This window comes from Rousettus aegyptiacus, unplaced genomic scaffold, assembly GCF_014176215.1.
Source record: "Rousettus aegyptiacus isolate mRouAeg1 unplaced genomic scaffold, mRouAeg1.p scaffold_m13_p_6, whole genome shotgun sequence".
Classification (NCBI taxonomy): Eukaryota; Metazoa; Chordata; class Mammalia; order Chiroptera; family Pteropodidae; genus Rousettus; species Rousettus aegyptiacus.
The window spans coordinates 64,118,297-64,140,094 of NW_023416309.1; the positions used below are offsets into that span (position 1 = coordinate 64,118,297).

The 21,798-nt window shown below is 36.7% G+C and overlaps 1 protein-coding gene across 1 annotated transcript in view; it reads right to left on the reverse strand.

Moving 5' to 3' along the window:
- COPS3 (COP9 signalosome subunit 3) overlaps nucleotides 1-21,263 on the reverse strand; it is a 29,215-nt gene extending 7,952 nt beyond the window's left edge. Inside the window, exons 1-9 of the mRNA XM_016136217.2 lie at nucleotides 21,101-21,263; nucleotides 17,736-17,865; nucleotides 15,516-15,628; nucleotides 15,377-15,426; nucleotides 13,806-13,898; nucleotides 12,343-12,522; nucleotides 9,623-9,763; nucleotides 7,878-8,051; nucleotides 4,488-4,574 (exon numbers count right to left, since the gene is read on the reverse strand). Coding sequence (XP_015991703.1) covers nucleotides 4,488-4,574; nucleotides 7,878-8,051; nucleotides 9,623-9,763; nucleotides 12,343-12,522; nucleotides 13,806-13,898; nucleotides 15,377-15,426; nucleotides 15,516-15,628; nucleotides 17,736-17,865; nucleotides 21,101-21,155 — 1,023 coding nt within the window. The 5' untranslated portion in view covers nucleotides 21,156-21,263. The remainder of the gene's footprint in view (nucleotides 1-4,487; nucleotides 4,575-7,877; nucleotides 8,052-9,622; nucleotides 9,764-12,342; nucleotides 12,523-13,805; nucleotides 13,899-15,376; nucleotides 15,427-15,515; nucleotides 15,629-17,735; nucleotides 17,866-21,100) is intronic.
- Nucleotides 21,264-21,798: the final 535 nt, after the last annotated feature.

Here is a 21,798-nt window from a genome sequence, read left to right on the forward strand (position 1 = left end):
AGAATTGATCTACCATATGATCCAGCAATCCTTCAACTAGGTATTTACCCCAAAGACTTGAAAACCCACATCCAAAAAGATCTTTGCACAGTGATGTTTACAGCAGCATTATTCACAGTGGCCAGGACATGGAAGCAACTGCAGTGTCCTATGATAGATGATTGGATAAAGAAGTTGTGGTACATATATACCAGGGACTATTATGCAGTCATAAGAAGAAATGAAATACTCCCATTTGTGACAACATGGATGGAACTTGAGATGATCATGCTAAGGGAAATAAGCCAGATAGAAAAAGTTGAAAATCACATGGTATGCGGATAAAAACCTAAAAGCAAAAAATGAACAGGGCAAAGAAACAGAGACTCATGGAGATGGACAATAGACTAGTGGTTACCAGAGGGTAAGGAGTGGAGGGAGGTAGACGGGGTAAAGGGAGTCAAATATGTGGTGACATAAATCTAAGTGTAGGTAGTGAACATACAGTGTAAATATATATTTCTTCCTGTTAAAGTGTACAGCTGAAACTTATTGGATTTTGTTAACCAATGCCACCATTAAAAAATTAAATAAATAAATAAAAACAAATAAATAAGGGGGTGGGAAGGTATATATGCCAAAACGAAGTGGGATTTATCCCAGGTGTGCAAGGTTGAATATTCTGAAAATCAATGTAATTCATCACATCAGCAGGCTGAACACAGATTATGATCATAACGACAGATAACAGAAAAAGTATTTCATAAAATTCAATACCCATTCATGATAAAAAATATCTACAAAAAACCGTCAGCTAACATCATAGTTAATAGAGAGAAACTTGAAGCCTCCCCACAAAGATCAGCAACAAGGCAAGGATATGCCACCACACCACTCCTTTTCAGCATTGTACTGGAAGTTCTAGCTAATATAATAAGGAAATAAAAGGTATATAGACTGTGAAAGGAGAAATAAAGCTGTCTTTGTTCACAAATGACATCATCATCTATGTAGAAAATCTGGAAGTATCAACAACAAAAAAGTTCCTGGAACTAATAAGCAATTATAGCAAGGTTGGCAGAATACATAGCTAATATACAAAGGTCAGTTGCTTTCCAATATACCAGCAAGTGGAATTTGAAATTAAGAACAATACCATTTACATGTAACATCCCCCACTCAATGAAATACTTAGGAATAAATAAAACAAAATATATCCAAGATGCATCAAGAAAACTACAAGTCTCATGAAAGAAATGGAAGAACTGAATAAATAGAGAGGTATTTCATGTTCATGAATAGGCAGACTCAATATTATCAAGATGTCAGTTCTTCCCAACTTAATCTATAGAATTAACACAGTATCAGTTAAAATCCCAGCAAGTTATTTTATGAATGTTGACAAATTAATTCTAAAGTTTATGTGGAGAGACAAAAGACAGAAAAGCCAACACAATATTAAAGAGAAGAAAAAAGTTGAAAGACCAATACTGACTTTAAGACTTATTATAAAGCTACAGTAATCAAGACAGTGCGGTACTGACCAAAAAAAAAAAAAAGAGAGAGAGACAAATAGATCAATGGAACAGACTTGGGAGCCTAGAAATAGATCCACATAAATATAGTCAACAGATCTTTAACAAAGGAGCAAAGGCAATACAATGAAGCAAAGACAGTCTTTTCAACAAATGGTTCTGGAACAAATGTACATCCACATGGAAAAAAATGAATCTAAACAAAGACATTATACCTTTAGCAAAAATTACCTTAAATGGATCACAAACCTAAATGTAAAATGAAAAAGTCCTAGAAGATAACACAGGAGAAAACCTAGATGACCTTGAGTATGGTGATAACTTTTGAGTACAACACCAAAGGCATGATCCATGAGAAAAATGAGCTGGACTTCATTAAAATTAACAACTTCTGCTCTGTGAAAGAAAATGTCAAGAGAATGAGAAGCCATAGATTGAGAGAAGATATTTGGAAGACACATCTGATAAAGGCTGTTATCCAAAATGTATAAAGAACTCTTACAGCTCAACAATAAAAAAACAAAAAACAAAAAAAAAAAAACATTAAAAAATGGGCCAAAGACCCAAAAATACGCTTCACTGAAGATCTACAGATGGTAAACAAGCAAATGAAAGGATACTCTACATCATATATTGTCAAGGAAATGCAAAACAAAATGAGATAACACTACACACCTATTAGAATGGCCAAAATCGAGACACTGACATCAAATACTCATGAGGATGTGGAACAACAGGACCTCTCATTTACTGTGGGAATGCAAAACGATACACAGCCACTTTGGAAGATAGTTTGTCAGTTTCTGACGAAACTAAACATATTCTTACCATATGACCCAGCAATCACACTCCCTGGTATTTAGCCAAGGGAACTGAAAACTTATGTTCACACAAAAACCTGCACAAGGATGTTTATAGCAGCTATGTTTATAATCGCCAAAGTTTGGAAGCAATCAAGATATCCTTCAGTAGGTGCATAAATTGTGCTATATCCAGACAATGGAATATCAGTCAGTGCTAAAAAGAAATGAACTATCAAGCTATGAAAAGACACTGAGGAACCTTAAATGCAGATTACTAAATAAAAGAAGCCAAACTTAAAAGGCTGCATACTGTATGATTCCAAGTATATGACATTCTGCAAAAGGCAAAACTATTGAGACAGTAAAAAGATCAGTGGTTGCCAGGGGTGGGATAAAGAGGCAGAGCACAGAAGATATTCAGGGCAGTGAAAATACTGTGTATCAGACCATAATGATGGATACACATCATTATACATTTGTCCAAATTCAGAGGATGTACAACACCAAGAGTGAATCCTAAGGGAAACTATGGACTTTGAGTAATAATGATGTTTCCCCATGGATTCATTGATTGTAACAAATGTATTACGCCGGTGAGGAATGTTGATAATGGGGGAGGTTATGTATGTGCAGAGGGCATGGGGTAAATGGGAAATCTCTGTACCTTCCCCTCTATTTTGCTGCGAATCTCAAAGTGCTCTAAAAAAATAAAGTCTTAAAAAAAAAAAAATCCAACCTTCATGGATCTTACACTCTAGGGAAGAATTTTTCAAGCTTGGCAGTACTGACATATTGCGCCAGATAATTATTTGTTGTGTGGGTGCTCCTTTGCATTTTAAGATGCTTAAAAGCATTTCTGACCTCTACCCCCTGGATGCAAGTAGTACCCCTAGCTGTGACAACCAAAGATGTCTTCAGACAATGCCAAATGCCCCTTGCAGACAAAACACCTCCAGATGATCCAGAGCCTATTAGGGTTTGTCTGGGTTGGTCATGTAGTGTTCAAAATCCATCCCCCTCTTCTTTGACCCCTCAAAGCATTTTGCTAAAAGCATTTTGCTAGCTCATGTGTTCTGGCTGGTGTCATAACCACTTATGTATTTCTTCTTACCCAACACTAAAGAGTGAGTCCCATGGAGACTCTAGCTTACTCATTCCCTGTTACCCCTGTAGGGTTAGCAAGACGCTCTTAGCAGGCACTCTAAGGTTGGTTACGTCATAAAGGTTTTGTCTGTTTGGGGGATGCATGTGTGTGTTTTGAGGGTTATGCTGAAAGAGAAAAACCTCAAAACATTTGTAAATTGAACTATGGAAATAAAATACTCCATTATCACAATGGAAAATAGTTTTATTACTCCTAATCCTGATATAGCAGTGCTTCTGAAATCACAGGGGAGATCACTAGCAGAAAAATGTAGAATGTTGACTTTCTACACATAAGATTTGCCTGACTTGAGCTGAGTACATAGGTTTGTTCTGGTGGATCAGAGCCATGTACTTATATATAACTGAATAGGTAGGTAGATTAGAATCTCAACTTGGTTGGTTTACCATGTAGTCAACTAAATGATGCTTATCCAAATACAGGGGAGTGGGAGATGCAACTAGGAAGTGATCAGGGGTGTCAGGTATATACTGGTAATATCTGATTTCTGAAGCAGGGTCCTGAGCACATGGGTGCCTGCTCTAGCATCCTTTACATCAACACCACTCTGAGTTTAGAAGGGGCTTGAGTAAGACTGCAATCAGTGACATCACTAAGTGCACTGCCTAGCTGAACAGAACTTTGTTGGTGATGGTAATGGTACCCTGATCTACATAATGATAAAGGCACAAGCGAGTGACCTTATCATGGACCAGCATGCCAAGTACCATTGCTTTATGCCTCTTTAAATAACTAAAATATCTCAAGTGTTTTAAATGTTTACAAAAAACTCCTGACAATGAAAATGTAAATAAGGAGTGCAAATAGGGTACACCATGTAAATCATATGAGTACACATGACTGGAAAACCCCATAGATCATAAGGTAATAAACCAAAATGTCCACAGGGGTTGACTGTGGATGTCTCTCCTGTCTTCCTTTTTCATGTTTTCCATACAAACACCTCTTACTTTTACAAGGACAAAAATTCACTAATAAACTTCTTAAAAATGAAAACATACTTACCATGTGTAGGACATATTTTTCTGCTTCCTGAGGTCCAGATAACTGCACACGACTTGCCATATCTTGTAATGATAGTGTTAAAAAGGTCTGAAGTTCAAAAACAGAATCACAGGTAAAAACGACCAAGAAAATTTATTAAATGTGTATACAGAGTTCTACTAAATCATTGAAAATTTGCTTTCCATTATTGTACAAAACACCTTTTTGTTGTGAAGATGACTGAGAATTGACAAACCCAGTGGTTTTAGTCATTAATTTTCTAGAGTAATGGCTTCTAGAACTGTATCCTACACATACTTTCCTATGTCTGAAATGACATATATGCAAGATTATTAACTGTAGCATTGTATGCAATAGCAAAAGATTGGAACCACCTATATGTCTATCAACAGAGGACTGGTTAAATATATAGCACAGTACAATTATATAAATGTACTACTATGCAGTTGTAAAAAAAAAATAAAAAGTGAGGACCTTTTATGAACTGAAAAGGAATCTAAGACATGTACATCATTAAATATAAAAGAGAAGGATGCATAACAGTGTATATGGCATGCTAATATCTATGTAAAAAAGAATGCATGCATATGTATGAAAGTACACACATGTATGTGTGACCTTATATGTGCACAGACAATCTCTAGATGAAATCCCAAGAAACTGGTGACACTGGGTTGCCTCTGGGTAAAGAAAAAGGGTGGCTGGAGATTTCTGTATCTTTTGAATTTTGTAGTATAAATATATTACCAATTAAATAAAAGAAAAATGAAACTATCACATTCACCCTTCAAAATTCAAAGCTAAAATGTATAAACAAATGGAGAGTTAGAAGGAAACCGGTGTTTACCATTTCTCTACTTAGGACTTAATGAAAATGTCTCTTTCAGCGACAAATTAAAAGAGCTCTTCTATTTTATTTTACATTATTTTTTTGAGAAAAGCTGGCAATATTTATAACAATGGCATTTTCGGAGCAGGGCACATTAAAACTGATTTTGAAAATTCCCAATAAGCTAATGACCAAAAAACTCTACATATAGTTTAGTTCAGAGAGCAATACCCAAGAAAATAAAATTATTGTTAATTTTAAGAAGTATCTAGTAGTTTAACGTAAAAGTGGACATTTCTAAGTACATATAAAAGTATCATTTGTCCTATTTCAAAATAAACAGAAACTGCGACCTGAATGTCCATCAGTAGAGGACTGGTTGCATAAATTATGAACTATCTATACAACAGACTACCAGGTAGGGTATTTGTGATACAGGGTTATGTTGCTGGGAAAAGGTTTAAGATATATAACAAAAAAAAAGCAGAGTACAAAACAGCATATAGAATATGATCCAAATTACATTTATTTGGAATGTCTACATATGCACATAGAGAAGAGACAGAAACAAGAGGAATCTAGAAAAATGTCCACCAAAATGTTAACATAGAGTAAGGGATTTAGGCTCCATGTGATGTCCCCTTGTCCATACTTGCCTTCCAGACAGCAATACTATGGGACACAGTTCTTGTTACCAACATTGACACAATCTACCTGTTGAGACTTCTTAAAAAGCTTTTGATTTTCTGAATTCTGAATAAGACTAATGTGTCTAGAAAATCCCTTCTATTATTACATACGAATATGATGTCAAAAAGTATAACAACAACTATCAAAGATTTAACCTTCTGACTAAAGATATCATTTTATGACACTGTCCCTGCCCACTAGTAGCCATGCTTTTCCTCTCTTATATCCCCAGGGCAGTGCTTATGAGCTCAGTGGACCCCAATTAACCATGAGTCTGCACATGCAAGACCCAGCCAGCACCCTAGCCCTGGACTGACGACTTTGAGGTCTTTCCTGTTCACATGGTCAAAATCATGTTCTAGATTTATCTGATCCAAATCAAAACTGTACTTTCCTACATAGACTTCTCAAAGGATAAACTATCAACTTATTCTAAGTGAGAAACTGTGGTTGATTACTTCACAAGATAGTTAATTGATGATTTTTGCAGTGATGCCTACTTATTAGATTATGTAAGTTCTAATTCTTTAACTTTGCCATTTTGAAATTTAACATTTTTCTGAAATATACCATCGTTAAACCTTGGTAATATTTTGATCTTTTTATCAAATCCTCAAGTACTAGTAACAAACAGCTCTTTTTCGATGGCTCTCTTGAAAGTGAGACAGGAAATTAGAATGCTTCTGTTGGCACCTGGACCAAACAGAAAATTTTATGGGGAGAATAAGGCAGCTTGTTACCTTGAGTCCCTTAGATCCTTTTTTGCCTGTGGTCAAATCAGTTTTTCTCTGACAGGTTACATTTGCTTTTTTATTTTCTTAAGTTGCTTTCTCTTTGAGTCTTCATTTTCCTCTTACAAATTAACTTTTTACAAAGTTAACATTTCCTATTGCTAGTGAGGAAGCTATAGTTACCCTCTCTAGCATATTTAGGAGTTTCCTTTTCTTTTTCAGTGACCACCTTCCTTCCTCTTCTTGCATGGTCAACTGCCTCCATGACTATCCCCTACTCACCACTTTCCCTTCTGGAGAAACTCCAGGCCCTCCAGTGTAAGATCCATCATTCTTTCCTATGCTCCAATGGAAACTCAGCAGCCCTCCCATTGCTAGGTCACCTAGCAACAGACACATCCTATTCTTGCTCCTCTGTTCCTTCACCCATTATCTCACTGCTGACATAGGGCAGAAGGTATGCATAGGAAGAGCTTTACCATGTTCTCACCAGCTGTGAACTGCTGCAGCTGACCAGACTACTTCTCAAGTGAAAAAAAAAAAATCTTCTATTTGTTTAAGCTGCTCCTAGTCAGTTTGCTATTCCTTGCAGTATATGCCTTCCTAGCTCACATAGGATTTTTCTTTTATACTTTTATATAATCAAAAAATATCAGATTACTTTCACTTTAGAAATAAAAATGATAGAATTGGCTTACTTTCTACAGTTCAACGGCACATAGCTCATTCAACTCTGGCTTAAACGGTAATTAACGTCAGAGTACTACTGTGTTCAAATAGAAACACAGCCTCAAAAGTTCCAAGGCTGGTCACAAGGGACTTAATCTGCTTTGTTAGCATCACCCCATCTGCCCATGAAACTGTTTACCTCTCTCAGGCTACCTTTCCTTGCCTCCCAAAGTAGCCATTATCTCCTACCCATCTTCCTCTTCACCTATTCCTCTTCTCAAATACCCTGTTCTAGCCCTAAAAAGACCAAAAAGTATAAATCAAACTCTAAGAAATTGGTTGCAATTATTTCTTAGTATAGAACTCTTGCCATACTTTATTCCTGTACCTGCTAGCTCAGCACTGAGAGGGAAAAGAGATGAGGGGAGGTCCCAGGGTGTCAGGAAATGCTGAGGGTAGTATTTGACTCACCTTGGTTAGCCTTTGAATATTCTTCTTATAGAGAGAGGACAAGCATTGCTTCACCAGTCCCATGTTGTTATCACGAGTAAAAGTTTCACTGTGCTTATGTACCAGGTTGCGGAGCTCTGAGGGATTATTGGTTGAATAAACTTGTGCTAACTCATGGTACGCATTGCTAAGAGGCTAAAGGTTTGAAGGTGAGGAAAAATATCAGATTACCATTAGAGGAATAAAATCTGTATAGGAAGTAAAAGAAAACATAGTACTGTATTTTGAGCAAGTACATTCAATATCCTTTGTTACCCAACAAATGCCTAATTTTTAAGACCAAGGAGAGAAATTCATCATAATTTATTTTCGAAAAAGCTGTATAGTACAGAGCAAATAAGTGCATAGCAGGTGAAAGGGCACTGCATTTAGTAAAGGCATGCACATCTTTTTTTCTCTATCAGTGGCTTTTTTTTTCTATTGAAGTTACATTGGGAACAAAGAAGGCAGAACTTCCATCTTTCTCAACTCTCTTGCACTCTCAGACACACATAAACAACTCCCCAGATATAAAGGGACAATCTGCTACTTTTAATGAGGAGGAGGAAAACAGAACTAACAGTAGCTGGGGGCCTACTAAGAGCTTGAGCTGCCCTTTGGTATTTTACTTTACACACATTATCCTTTATTTTAAATATTAAGAAGTTGAGGCAGAACTCCAAAAGAATGTGGAATGCTCATGAGAAGCACAGGTATAAACTGGATTCAAACCTATATCTCTACTCTGAGGTCTGTGTTCTTTTCACCATTTCTATCTCATACATAAACTATAATGCTTGTGAATGACATTTTATAAAAACGTTCCTTCGGTAACTGGCCAGCTCAAGGGCCACTTGAAGGAACCATGGGAGTTCTCCAAAATGATCTGAGAATGGCTATCCTAAACCTGTCCTGCCTGTCACTTTTCCATGGGATCTCTCTTAGCCACCTTCCCTCCCCTACTCCACCCCTAGTCTGTGACAAGGCAGCCTAGAAGCCTGAGAACCACCATAGGGCTCTTAGATGAAGGACACTGGCTATCTTTGACAAAACATAAAAATCTTCTCATTAGGAATATTTTCAAATTAATATCTTGTAATTTTGAGTTTTGTACAAGAACATGGTAAAATTGTTATTAAAATTATTGTGGCCTCATGGTCTTCTAAATTGCTCAATGTTTTTTTTAAATTATGAGCATGTACTTCAAAAAAATTTTTTTAAATAGTTATTTTTTGATGTGGTCCCAAAGCTGGGTTGTCAGTGGAAACAAAAGTTCAGTGAGCAGAACTTGCAGTCTTCACATAGAAGCTCTAGTATGATTTCCCAACACTTGGGCAAATTGAGTTCAATAAAATCAGCATTGCTTTTTCAGTATTTTCACTATATAATAATGAAGAATTTAAAAAAAAAAAAATCAACCCTTATTGAAGCTTAAACATCTACAGCTGTAAATGCTCAGAGCTAAAGTCTGAAAGTAGATTCCTGAGGAACATTCTGTCTCAGTCAGATGAACAGAAGGTGTATGAACTGGAATGGAATGGAGTCAGAGAGAGATTCTGCCAGAACTGCTACTCCCAGACTCTTAGCAAACATTTAAATGTCTGCTAATTTGAAGCTGTTGGGAGAGCTAAATCACTATAAAATAAAATTATAGAACTATGTGTCTTTACAATTTCCTATGGATTTAACATGTCACCTAAGAAGTCAGTTTTATTTTAAAAACTCACCTTAATGAATCTACCCACAATTTGAGATGTATATTTTGGCAGCTGTTGTACTTTTCCAAGTAATATCAAAGAAACTAGAATATACTTTTTATATGATTCCAACATGATATGACTGACCGCCATGGCAGGGGTAGTTATGGCCTGAGCAAGAGAAGAATATTTAGTGTGAAGATAGCACATTGTAGCAGGAATCAACCATATATAATGCTTTAATTAAAAAACAATATTTACATTAAAAGTCATATTCTTTTTTTAAAAACATCTTTATTGAGATACGGTTCACATACTATGAAATTTATCCTTTTAAAATATACGATTCAGTGGTTTTGGTATGTTCACCATGTTGTACAACTATCGCTACTACTTAATTTCAGAACACTTTCATCCCCCCACAAAAGAAAGCCCATGTCCATTACCAGTCATTCTCTCCTCTCCTCAGCCCCAGGCAACCATTATTCTACTTTGTCTCTATAGATTTGCCTAGTCTGGACATTTAACATAAATAGCATCATAAATATGTGGTCTTTTGTGACTGACTTCTTTAACTTAACATGTTCTACTCTGTATTAGTCCTTTATTCCACTTTATAGCTGAATAGTATTCTGTTGTATAGATGTACAACATTTTGTTCATTCATTCCGCTGATGGACATTTGGGCTGTCTCTACCTTTGGTCACTATTAATAATAATGCTATGAACATCTGTGTACATGTTTTTGTGTGAACATTTGCCTTCATTTCTCTTCGGTATATTTCTAGGAGTGGAACTGCGAGGTTACATTTTGAGGAAATCCTAACTCTTTTCCAAAGTGACTGTACTATTTTATAATCCCACTGGCAATTATGAGGGTTCCAAATTCTCCATATCCACAGCAACACTTATTATTGGCTGACTCTTTTTAATTTTAGCCATCCCAGTGGAAATGGTATCTCATTATGGGTTTGACTTGCATTTCCTTAATGACTAATGATGATGAGTATCTTTTCATGTGTGTATTAGCCATTTGTTTATCTTCTTTGGAGAAATGTCTGTTCAAATCCATTGCCCATTTTTAAATTTTAGTATTTTTATTGCTGAGTTGTAATATGTCTTTGTATAGTCTGGATGCAAGTTCTTTATGAGAAATATGATTTGCAAATATTTTTTCCCATTCTGTGTCTGCCTTTTTGCTTTTTTCACCTGGATTTATGAAGGCTCAGAAGAACTGAAAACTATCATACTCAAATTAGCCCAATGTTACAAATCAAAACCCAAACCACTGAGCCCATAAGGCATTTGAGATTATTCTGCAAAAACACTCATTAAGTGCATCAGGATACATGTATAACAATCTCCAGTGCAACACTGCTTTTATAGTGGAATATCAGAATCAACTTACAGTTCCATGAACTGAGGACTAGGAAACTAGGTCATTCTGTGGCATAATATATAGATGAAAAGATAAAGATGCTTTCGCTTTATTTATACAATGCTATACTGAATTTTTTTCAGTAAGCACATTCTTCTTTTGGAATTTTCTTTTAAAATCAGTAAAAAAGTATGTATCATCTTCTGAAATTAAGGTACTAATACATTCTACAACTGTATGCATAGTATTAAAACATAGTGGCATGAAACAGAATAACACTAGACAATGCTTGTCATTAGGGCAAAATCAGGGAATAAGTATATTTACAGGTAAAAGGCTTCTATCCATAAATATAAAAAGATGTTTTGTTTTTAACATTTTAACTACTTATGATAGAAATATTTCCTAAGTACATTGCATATTTTCCTGCCTTTTAAATGCCCATATCATCTTCATATTTCTAGATCAGTATGCGAATCATCAGTTATATTGGGCTGTAAAATAATAATGCATTCAGTGGCTATGAAGTGTATGTTTATAATTTTCTGAAGAAATGAAAAATTTGACTCTGTACTCTTGAATATTTTACCTGATTAGACAAATCCTTTAATGACACCAGTACCTTCTGGTGACCCTTCCCTAAGTGCCATCGGCAGTGCCTGTCAACCCCCACTCACTGAGACAATGCTCAGTCACTGATGTATACGTGGGTATGTATGTGTAAGCATTTCGACTAAATTGTGATCTTGAAGGCTTAGAATATACTTTATTACCTTATATGTGCTATGAATAAAATAAGAACTTATGAACAGCTGACAAACTTATCTTAAAACACTAGTATCAGCCAATATTGTATCTTTTCCAGACTGAGAAAACCTCCATAATATTCTACCAAATTGTGTAATATGTCTCATTACACAGACACAGACAAAAGTGGGAGGGATTTTTTCACTATGTACTACTTAATACTCTTCGAATTTGAACCACAAGAATGTTTTACTTATTAAAATAAATAAATAAAACTTAACACCACACATGGTTTTAGGACAAGACATTTAAATGATCATTCAGTTCAATCTCTTCGCTATATGCAAAGGAAGCTATAAATGTCAAGAGATATACAGAACTTAACCCAAATCAGAGAGAGTGTAAGTGGCAAAGCCTAAATTAGATCCCACTCACTAGTGCTCTTCCCTCAACTGCTACTGCCCTTCAATATAAGGAACAGATTACCACCATTTACATGATTATAGAGAAACAGTCTTTGAAAGGACCCAACTCAGAGGCTAGGGGTCACTGCTCCAGCTATGCACTTCTTTGATCATAAATATTCAAAACAACCTCAGGGGCATTGAGAGAGACGATTGATTACCTGTTCATAAAAGTAGAGTGCTCTTTCAAAGTTCTTCAGCCCAGTGTAGATCATCCCTCCGTAATAATAGTAACATAAAAAGTGCTTTGCATCGTAGGCTCCATTCTCTTTACAGATATCCATCATGTCCACATCAAGATATGGAAGGGCAGGCTTAAAGCATTTTGCCAGCAAACAAAGCTGTGAAAAAATTTATATTAAATCGTAATTTTAATTGTACATTAGCAGGAGCAAATTCATAGATTTTAGAAAGTATGAGAAAATGATATTTTGTTTTACATTTTTACTTATTACTTATAACTCATTATAACATTATAATAATCTAAATGTTAACATATAAAATAGCATTTCTTCATAAAAGACTAACCAGCCATGAGATAAAATACTCCACAGATGAATTAAAACTCACCTATCACTTAACTCACTTAGAGATGTGCAAACAAGTAAGTCCTTTTAAATCTCTTTGCTGAACTAGTAGAATAGAAATAGATCAGCATGGTGTAATAAAAATCAAAGTTTTTTCTTCAGTTATACTTTTTCAATTTCTGAATCCTTTAGGTAAGTGTAGGGAATTGTGCAACTCAATGAAGCAAGCACAGGCAACGTTCCATATGTGGGTGATGGTAGCACGGGTGTAGACATAGGTACAAACTTAATATCAGAGCATTTAACTGTATGTATGTTATACCTCAATCATGAAAGTTTTTTAAAAGAAAGAAAGCATATCTTCATATAAAACTAGAACATGTGCTTGAAATAATCTACACACTATGTTATTCATTAAGGAAACAATCTAAATACCTTGTAGGGACTGGTTAAACTCATATTATGGAATGCAGCTATAAAGTACTAATATGGAATCATCTCTAAGATATATTAAGTAGAAAAAAGCAAGGTATATAAGTTTGTGGAGATTACTACTTGTGTTAAAAAAGAGAGAGAGAGAGAATATCCACATATTTGTTTGTATGTGCATAAGATATCTTTGGAAAGATAAATATACTGCTAACACTGGTTTCCTTTGGGGAGAAGAGATGTGGCTAGTGATTACGGTAGTAGGGACACTTCATTATATACCCCTCCCTTTGCCTGCTGGATTTTGAACCATGTACAATAAATAAATAAATAACATTTTAAGGTATAACAAGTTACCCGTGTTTATTCTCAGGTTCCACGACTCCTTAAAAATAAAGTGATTTGGGATTTTTTTTACTATCACAAGCATTATTCTATCTGTTCTACTCACATCATAAGCCTGCTAGCTGAGCACCAACCATTCTGCAGTTTGTATCCAGCAGCCTGCTGAAAATTCCCTTACTAGAAACATACCTTTATATTTCAACTTCTGGAACATATTACAGTCTCCACTAAATTGCCTATATTTATCTAATCTGATGTCAAGCAAACCTACAAGCAACCTTCTACCTCTGACTCAGTATGACTCACACTCTCTGGCGGCTTACCTGGCAGAGATCAGCATGTATTGAGGTCAGCTGGTTTGTATTCATCTGCATCTTGTCTATGGCTTGTTTAAGGATGCCAATTCCTCGCAGGGGCTGTCAGAAATGACATCTCTTTCAGATAAGTTCTCAAAGATGGCAGCACATTGGATCTTATGTTGTCACTTACAAATAAAAAATAACACTAATTGATAGGTTCCTTTAAAGAGCAACATGAGGTTTCCACACTCTTTCAGGATTGTCCCTATTCAGTCAGAAAATGTTTTCTTAAGTTGTTTCTTGTGGTATTTAGAGTAATTTGGGACTTTTTTTAAAGCATAAATCTTTTTTTACAATGAAGACAAATAATCAAAAGCAATATTACTTTCTCAACAGTTCATTATATTTACATCTAAATAAAAATTTTCCAATTTATAATAGATGAAAGCCTATGCTTAGTAAATTTAATTTTGGATAAGGATGCTGGCATTTTGCCATTGAACCAGCATCCTTATCCAAAATTAAGCAGGGCAGTCTAGATATCTATAAGTTCTCTTCAACAACATCTCTCACCTGACAATTACTATAGAAACTGATACCACAAGTTATAAATGGACCGTTTCCTCCGCTGATTAAAAATAACATGACTGAGTTTCAAGTGAGGTACAGTTTCTGGATAGGAGATGTGACTCTAAAAATAGCTGAATAATTTACATGGTTTATTTAGTAAATATATATATATATTTTTTAATCATCTCTTTCAAGCCACAACTTATTCAGTACTCCTTTAAGATAATAACTGGTTCTTTGTTTTCAGTGTCCTTCAAACCACTAGTCTTAAAGTTCAATTTCAAATATAAAAGAAACACCCAAATTATAACTTGTGTCAATATCACAAGAATTAAAGACCAAAGAACAGTTTTAGATTAAAAGAAACAGAGGAGACATTACAATATAATGCAAACCATGAAATGAGATTTTTGTGATACAGGAAATTAGCAAAGCAACTGGCAAATCTGAAGACTGTCAGTAAATTTGTTAAAGATTATATTATGTTTATCTCCTGATGTTGATCACTGTATTGTAGTTATATAAGAGAATGTCTTATATTTTTAAGAAACACTCATTGAAGTATTTAAGATAAGGGGCATCATATCTACAATTCAATTTCCAATGGCTCAGGAATAAAAGAGAGAAGGATAAGCAAGTGTGATAAAATGTTAACATCTGGAGAATCTGGGTGAAAGGTACATGGGAATTATATTATTCTTGCAACTCTCTGTAAAGCAAACAATTAAAAATTAAAAAAAAATTTTTTAAACCCCAGCATATTACAAAGTAAGGACATAGAATGGTAGTTCCAAAAACGACCACCACTAGCAGCAGCCTCCCTGAGGCAACCCTTCTCCCTGCATCTCGAAGTCCTAACTCGTGATAGAGATTAGCTGTCTTTATAGCAAATGCTTTGACTACTATGAAGTGACCACATATATTTAAGTGTTAGGCTATCTAGTACTAAACTAGAATCATAAGTTAGTTCACTGTGCAATTTAGATATATAGCAGAACTATAAATACTTGAATAACATTGCTTACCTGTTTTCTTTCCACAAGGGCATTTGTTAGCTGATGGCAAAGCCCAGCAACTAGATATAATAACAAAATATTGAAAATATAAATCACTAGATAGGCAAAATACATCCAGTGGAAAATAACAAAATGCTATTTTGCTTACAAGTGTCTGTTGCATATCGAATGTGCTCCCCATTACAAGTACTGATGAAAAGCTGAACCTGTGAGAACAATGTTTCGAAGTCAGGAACACTGGGCATAGAAAACTTCACAAATCTGGAATAAAAAGAAAAGAATCAATTTATCCTGATATTTCATGGGGTAAAAATGTAGAAATAACTGAGGCCAGAAGTCTATCTTGCCTCCAATGCTACGTGAGTTAAAAGAGTCATAGTATTCTTCAAAATTAAGAAACAGAGTCGATGATATTCTCCTGGCCTGGCTCTTTGCATAATCAAGACATAGGACACAGACACAAAAGAGATTAAGAAAAATATGTTTAAACAAGAACGACTTTCAAAAAAGAAAACTCCATTAAATAAGACCAAATATCAGGTCATCCTAACACTTGTGAAAAAACTGAATTAAACTTTTAACCAAAAATTTTTAAAATATTTTTCTTTTGAGCTCGAATGTAGTCAGAACTATTTACTCATTTCAAAACCAGTTGTTGCTTTTCCTGCTCTAAAAACAATAGACTGAAGGGAACAAGGAACTAGAGCTATGGAGGCTGTGGCAGTTTTCAAGTTAAAGATGCTGCTGCCAGGACTCAGGTGATGCTGTGGTCCATCTAGGAAAAAGAAATATCTGATGGGCAGGACAAGAAGGATTGCAGGTGCTGAGAAGGCAGAGGACCCAGATTATCCATCTTGAGTTACCTGGCAGATAGGTGGTGTTTCAATTCCATATGATAAACACTCTGAGAAGGGGTCAAAGATAGGTTTGGGAAAAGAAATCATATAACCACTCAGGCATTGCTTACAAGTAAACTTCGAACTTTTTTTTTAATGACCTGTTAAAACTAATTTCAAGAAAAATGAAATGGATATTATTGCCTAATCACAATTTCTCCTACATCTTTCAAGTTGTACTTCCATCTGTATAGTATTATTCGACTTAAAAATGTCACCTTACACCTTTAATTACACCTTGTAATTATCAAGTGTGCCTGAAACAATCTCATTTGGGCTTTATAAAAGGTCAGTAAGGCACTATAATTTCCACATTATAAATAAAAATAGGAGGCTCAGGGTCCCATGCCTCATAACTAGAAGAACATAATTCAAATCCAGGGTACTCAGAGACAAGTTCGGGGTTCTTTCCAAGTTTTCTTTTACTGATATACAATGGTAAAACACCTTATAGCTTCAAAATGCTTTCATGTATGTTATACCTTACTTGATGTACATATACACGTAAGTTCATATGTGCATAAAACATGCTATCCATTCTTTTAATCAGCAAATACAAACAATAGAAATTTTTACTAGCTAGCACCATCCCATACAACTTTCTGTAATGGTAGAAATAGTCTACATCTGTGCTGTGCAATACAGTAGCTACATGTAGCTACTGAGTACTTGAAATGTGACTAGTGAAACTTAGGAACTGAATCTTTAACTTTTAAAAATTAATTTACTTTTAAATAGCCTTATATAGCTAGTGGCTACTGTATTGCAGAGCACAGCTCTACACTCTTTCATTCTGACAAAGTTTCTTCTCTAAACTCTATTCTTGACCCATATTTTAGTCTCAGGAATCCCAACATGAGTAAAGCCAGACCCTTGCCTTTAAGTCTTCTTGGTTTATTTGTATTATTTCAACTTTCATGACAACCACAACATCCAAGTTTATACTAAAACATTGAGAAAAATAATTCTATTGTCAGGTACACTGAGTTACGAGGAACTCCAAATGAAATAAGGTCTATTTAATTTGGTCTTAAACAGTTTACTCTTTTGAACAGAATTCAAAGTAATGTTGCTTTTGAGCATTGGTAACCTCACTCAATATATTCCACCATTCCCTGTCTCACTCTTCTCTATTTTCTTTGAGTTACAAAATGTGACAATTTGATGTATTACATGAATAAAAGTATTCAGATAAATGAAAGCTATAGTGCCCACAACTGAGACGGCCATTCATATTTTTAGAATAAATTTCAAAACACATACAAGAGTTAAAAAATAATAAAACTTAACAAAATATAGCAAGTACTGATTAGCTGGAATGAGTAAAACGTTAACTACTATGACATGACTTTAGTTGTGCAAAAGACCTCAATGTTGTTTACATGGCTTACTTCCCACACCAAAAAAATAAAGTCAGAAAGTGAATAGTGTTCAGTTGTAGCAAGCACAAAACTATAAAAAATGTCCCTTACAAAACAGCAAGGACGCCCAAGGAGTGCTCTTGTACATCCAGAGCCCCAAGCACAGTGTCCAGATGGGATAAGTTCTTTGCAAGGAGTTCTCCACTCTTGTTGATCAGTTCACAAAGCTGAGTCATTTGCCCTGGAAAACAGGAATAACACTATATCATTCAGTTATAGCACTAACCAAACTAAAAGTAGTATATTATAGCCGGACTTCATACCTCAAAGTAAAAAATACTAAAGATAATTTTTTGTATGTTCTTTATTTCAGATAAGGACCCAGAAGGGCCAGAGAAATGAAATGACTCTGATCACAGCCTCAAACTAGACGTTCCATTTCCCTCTGGTCCCCAAAAGTTTCTCTTTTTCTTCCATTCCCTCCTCTGGTCCCCCAATCCAGAAGTGTATACATTACTATTACTACCACTCTTGGCTCCCTCTCTGTATTCAAAATGTCCAGATATGATTTAATTTTACTTAAGTCTCTCAGCACCACTCCTTTTTCTCTCCACTGCCTTAATTCATTTCTTGTCTTAAACTACATCAAAAATCTCCTAAATAGTCTGCTTACTCCACTCTTTCCTCCAACCCATACTCCACACTGGTACCTGTGTGATCTTTCTAAAATGCAAAATTTAATCAAATTACTCCAATGACTTTAAGAAGTCTAGTAACCAGTCCCTACGCCTTCCTAGCTTTACTTCCTGTTAATTCCTTCCACACACTCTTTGGTCACACCAAGCTCAGAAAATTCCATCAACATTCCACATTCTCTCATCTTTATGCCTCTACGTGTGTTCTCCATGTTGAATGTCCCTTCACTCTTCTCCCCCATGTCTTCCACTACCTGACTCATATTCTGTGCTCATCTGCCTGGGACTTCCCTGGACCCTCATCTCCCTTCCCATGGCTAACTTGGATATTTGTCCTCTCTGTGCCCTCTCTGCATCACCTGTGATTAGGTAATTCAACATAAACTCAGGTGGAGAGACTCATTTCTCTAGCTTCAGAATACACTGCTTGCTTAGCAGCTAATCAATCAATAAGCAGCTTGTTGAATCTCCTAATTAATCCATTCATCTTTCCTTATTACCAGTGTTGTTTTAACAACTGAAGTACTGAATCTAATTAGGCCCAAATCGCTACTTTGAAGAAGACTCACCAATTTTAATAGGTTATTCCGATAAGAGACGTCATGGCCACGCTCTATACTCTTAAATCCCACTAGCTGTCTTTCTGGTAGTGGTGATGGGGGCAGGGGTATATATGTGCCCATGGGCATCAACCTTTTAAACTTCCTCCCTCAATGTTCTCTTTTACATTCTGAACTTCAAGCTACCTACACCAGTCATTTCTATTTAGTAGGTGGGTGATTGTTTCCTTATTAAAAAACATTTAACTAATACAATGCTTAAAATCCAAGTGACTATAGCTAGGAACGTTGATAATTTAATTTCTGGGGCTCTTATACTAGAATACTTTTATATTTAATAACTTTACCAAAAATAAAGGAAATATTCCATTATTATTACATGCATTGCAAAACAAGAGTGAAAAAATCCATAATCTTATTAGGTATCATTTTATAAGATAACACAAGTTGAACTGGGAAATATAACTCAGCATCATTTTATTAAAAATCTGGTAGGTATAAAATACGCAGCTTCTTCCATTTAAATAATCTGACCCCCCTTAACTCACTATTCTAAATGCATTTACAATGATTTGAAACACCCATAAATAAGCATTTCAGTACATCATTTTTTCCTCAACTAAGTATTAATGCTGAGTTGAGACTTAAAAGCTGGGTCACTATGAAAACGTAAGAGTTAACTAGTGCAGGGCCAAGGGGAGAGTCAAAAGTAAGATTAAGTGTCACAGAGCACATGTAAAATGAGCCCAACCAGAGGTCTGGCCAATGAAATTTCCTCTAATCAGAGCTAGCTGAAGATCACATTCCCTTCACTTAAGGTCCATGGTAAAAAAATCTGAATAAGCAGAGAAAACAGACACTAATAAACATTTACTATGCTGTAAACATGAGTTACTGATGCCGAGGTCAGTAAAAGTATATTTATCTCTGCGTGGCAGACTGTTACTAAAGCAGTGTCTTGTACAGAGCACATATGCAAAGCTTTCAGATAAGCGATCCTGCTCTTGAGGCTCAACAGACCAAGTTCCCTTTTGTAAATGAGAAAACTGGCCCAGGGAAATTACACAGCTTGCACATGAAATGACAAGCGTCCAACCCGAATCTTCTAACCACTCTACAACCTGGAAAGTAGAAACTGTCATAATGGTTTCTTCATTCATAGAGTCTGCAAGTCAATGTCTTACCTGTGAACCTAATTTCTATCAATAATAAAGGAAAATAGGTATTTCATTAAACATGTCTACATATATCAGTTAAGCCTTATATCTCCTCTCCATTTTAAAAAATGGAGATAAAGAGACTCAGGAGACTAAAGGTGACTTGTCCAAGGTCACGCAGCTCCGAGAACTTTACAATGGTCAGAACTTTACAAAGTACAGCTAACAATAATTTGTGACTACTTATTGCACCCCATATTATAGGCACTGTTCCAAGTACTTTTACATGGTTTCTCTCACTCAATCCTAACAACTCCTTGAAGTACGGACTTATTTTTATTTTACAGATGAAGAAACAGGGCGGTTAAAAGGCTCTTCACAGCCGGCAGCTAATTAATTGAGTCGAGTTTGGTGAGGTGAATGAACCAAACAGCAAAATTAAGTATGAAGTTATAATGGTCACAATTCTACCCCTAGAAATGGAGTCATACAGCGATAGCTCCCTCGACATTCTGCAGGGCTAAAATAGGCGTGGAGGCTTCCCGAGGGCGAGCCGGGAGGCAGCTGAGGGGCCGGTCAAGGTGAGCTTCTGAGCCAAGGCACCCAGAAAAGATTCTCCTCGCTCCCTCTACCGCGGCCTAGCCAAGAGACGGCTGCCGCGACAGATGGGCCCGTGCACCAATCATCGCGGGCAGGGGAGGCCAAAGGGACCAACGGGAGCTCAGGAAGGCGCCCAGCGGAAGTCACCGCCCCTAAACTGTCAAGCGAGGTGCCTGGGTGGAAGAGGCCTGGGCCAGGGGTAGGAGGTTCCAGGCGGCCCCATGGAGGGGAGGCAGCTAGGCTGCCGAGGGCACGGGCCAGCGGAAGAGTATAACGGAACCCGAGAACGCTAGGGGGCTGCTCCAATTCAGCCGCGCTTGATCCCGCCCTGGTCTAAGCGCCGCAACCGCGAGTCCACCCTCGGAGACGAGGCTCAGTACTAACAGGGCGGTCACAGCCGCCCCTGCTGGCGGCTGGGGATGCAGGCCCATCCCGTGGCCCGGCGGGTCGGCTCAGGGCCTCACCTTGAGCTGAGAGCTGCCGGACACTGTTCACAAATTGCTCCAGAGCAGACGCCATGTTTCCCTTGGCCGGCCGGAGCAGTAGAGGTAGCTCGCGCGGGAAAAGGCGGCCGCTCTGGGAGGTGGGGCCGGGCGGATCCAACGGAGGGCCTCAAGAGCGGCAACGTCACTTCCGTCAGCTCAAGCACCGCGAGATCACCTACCTGGGCACCAGTTACTATTTCCATGGAAACAGTTCCGCTGCTCACTGTATCGCGAAATTAGCTTTCTTTTCCTTCATTCTTTATTCTGCGCACCTGTGAAATCCTTCTATTTAATGCGAACGGTGGAAAAAGGAAGAAACTAAACTCATAATTAGGCACATATATACAGGATTTTGCTAGGAGTGGCCGTCCAGATATCCAGCTGGCCAAATTCTGCCAGCTCGCCTTAGTTGGCACTTCTTTCATGAATCTTCCTATGAGGTAATAGAACATCGACAACTGGAGCCAGGCAGGCAGCCTGGGTTCATATCCTTTCCCTATCACTTAGTATTCATGTGACTTTGGGCAAGTTATTTGGCCATCCTCTGCCTTCTTTTTCCCATCTGTAAAATCCTTAAAATGACCTCAATAGCATAAAACACCTAGAATAGTGCCTAGCACATAGAACTATTTTTTCATTCAAGATATATGTTGAATGAATTGATTTCTCCACCTGGA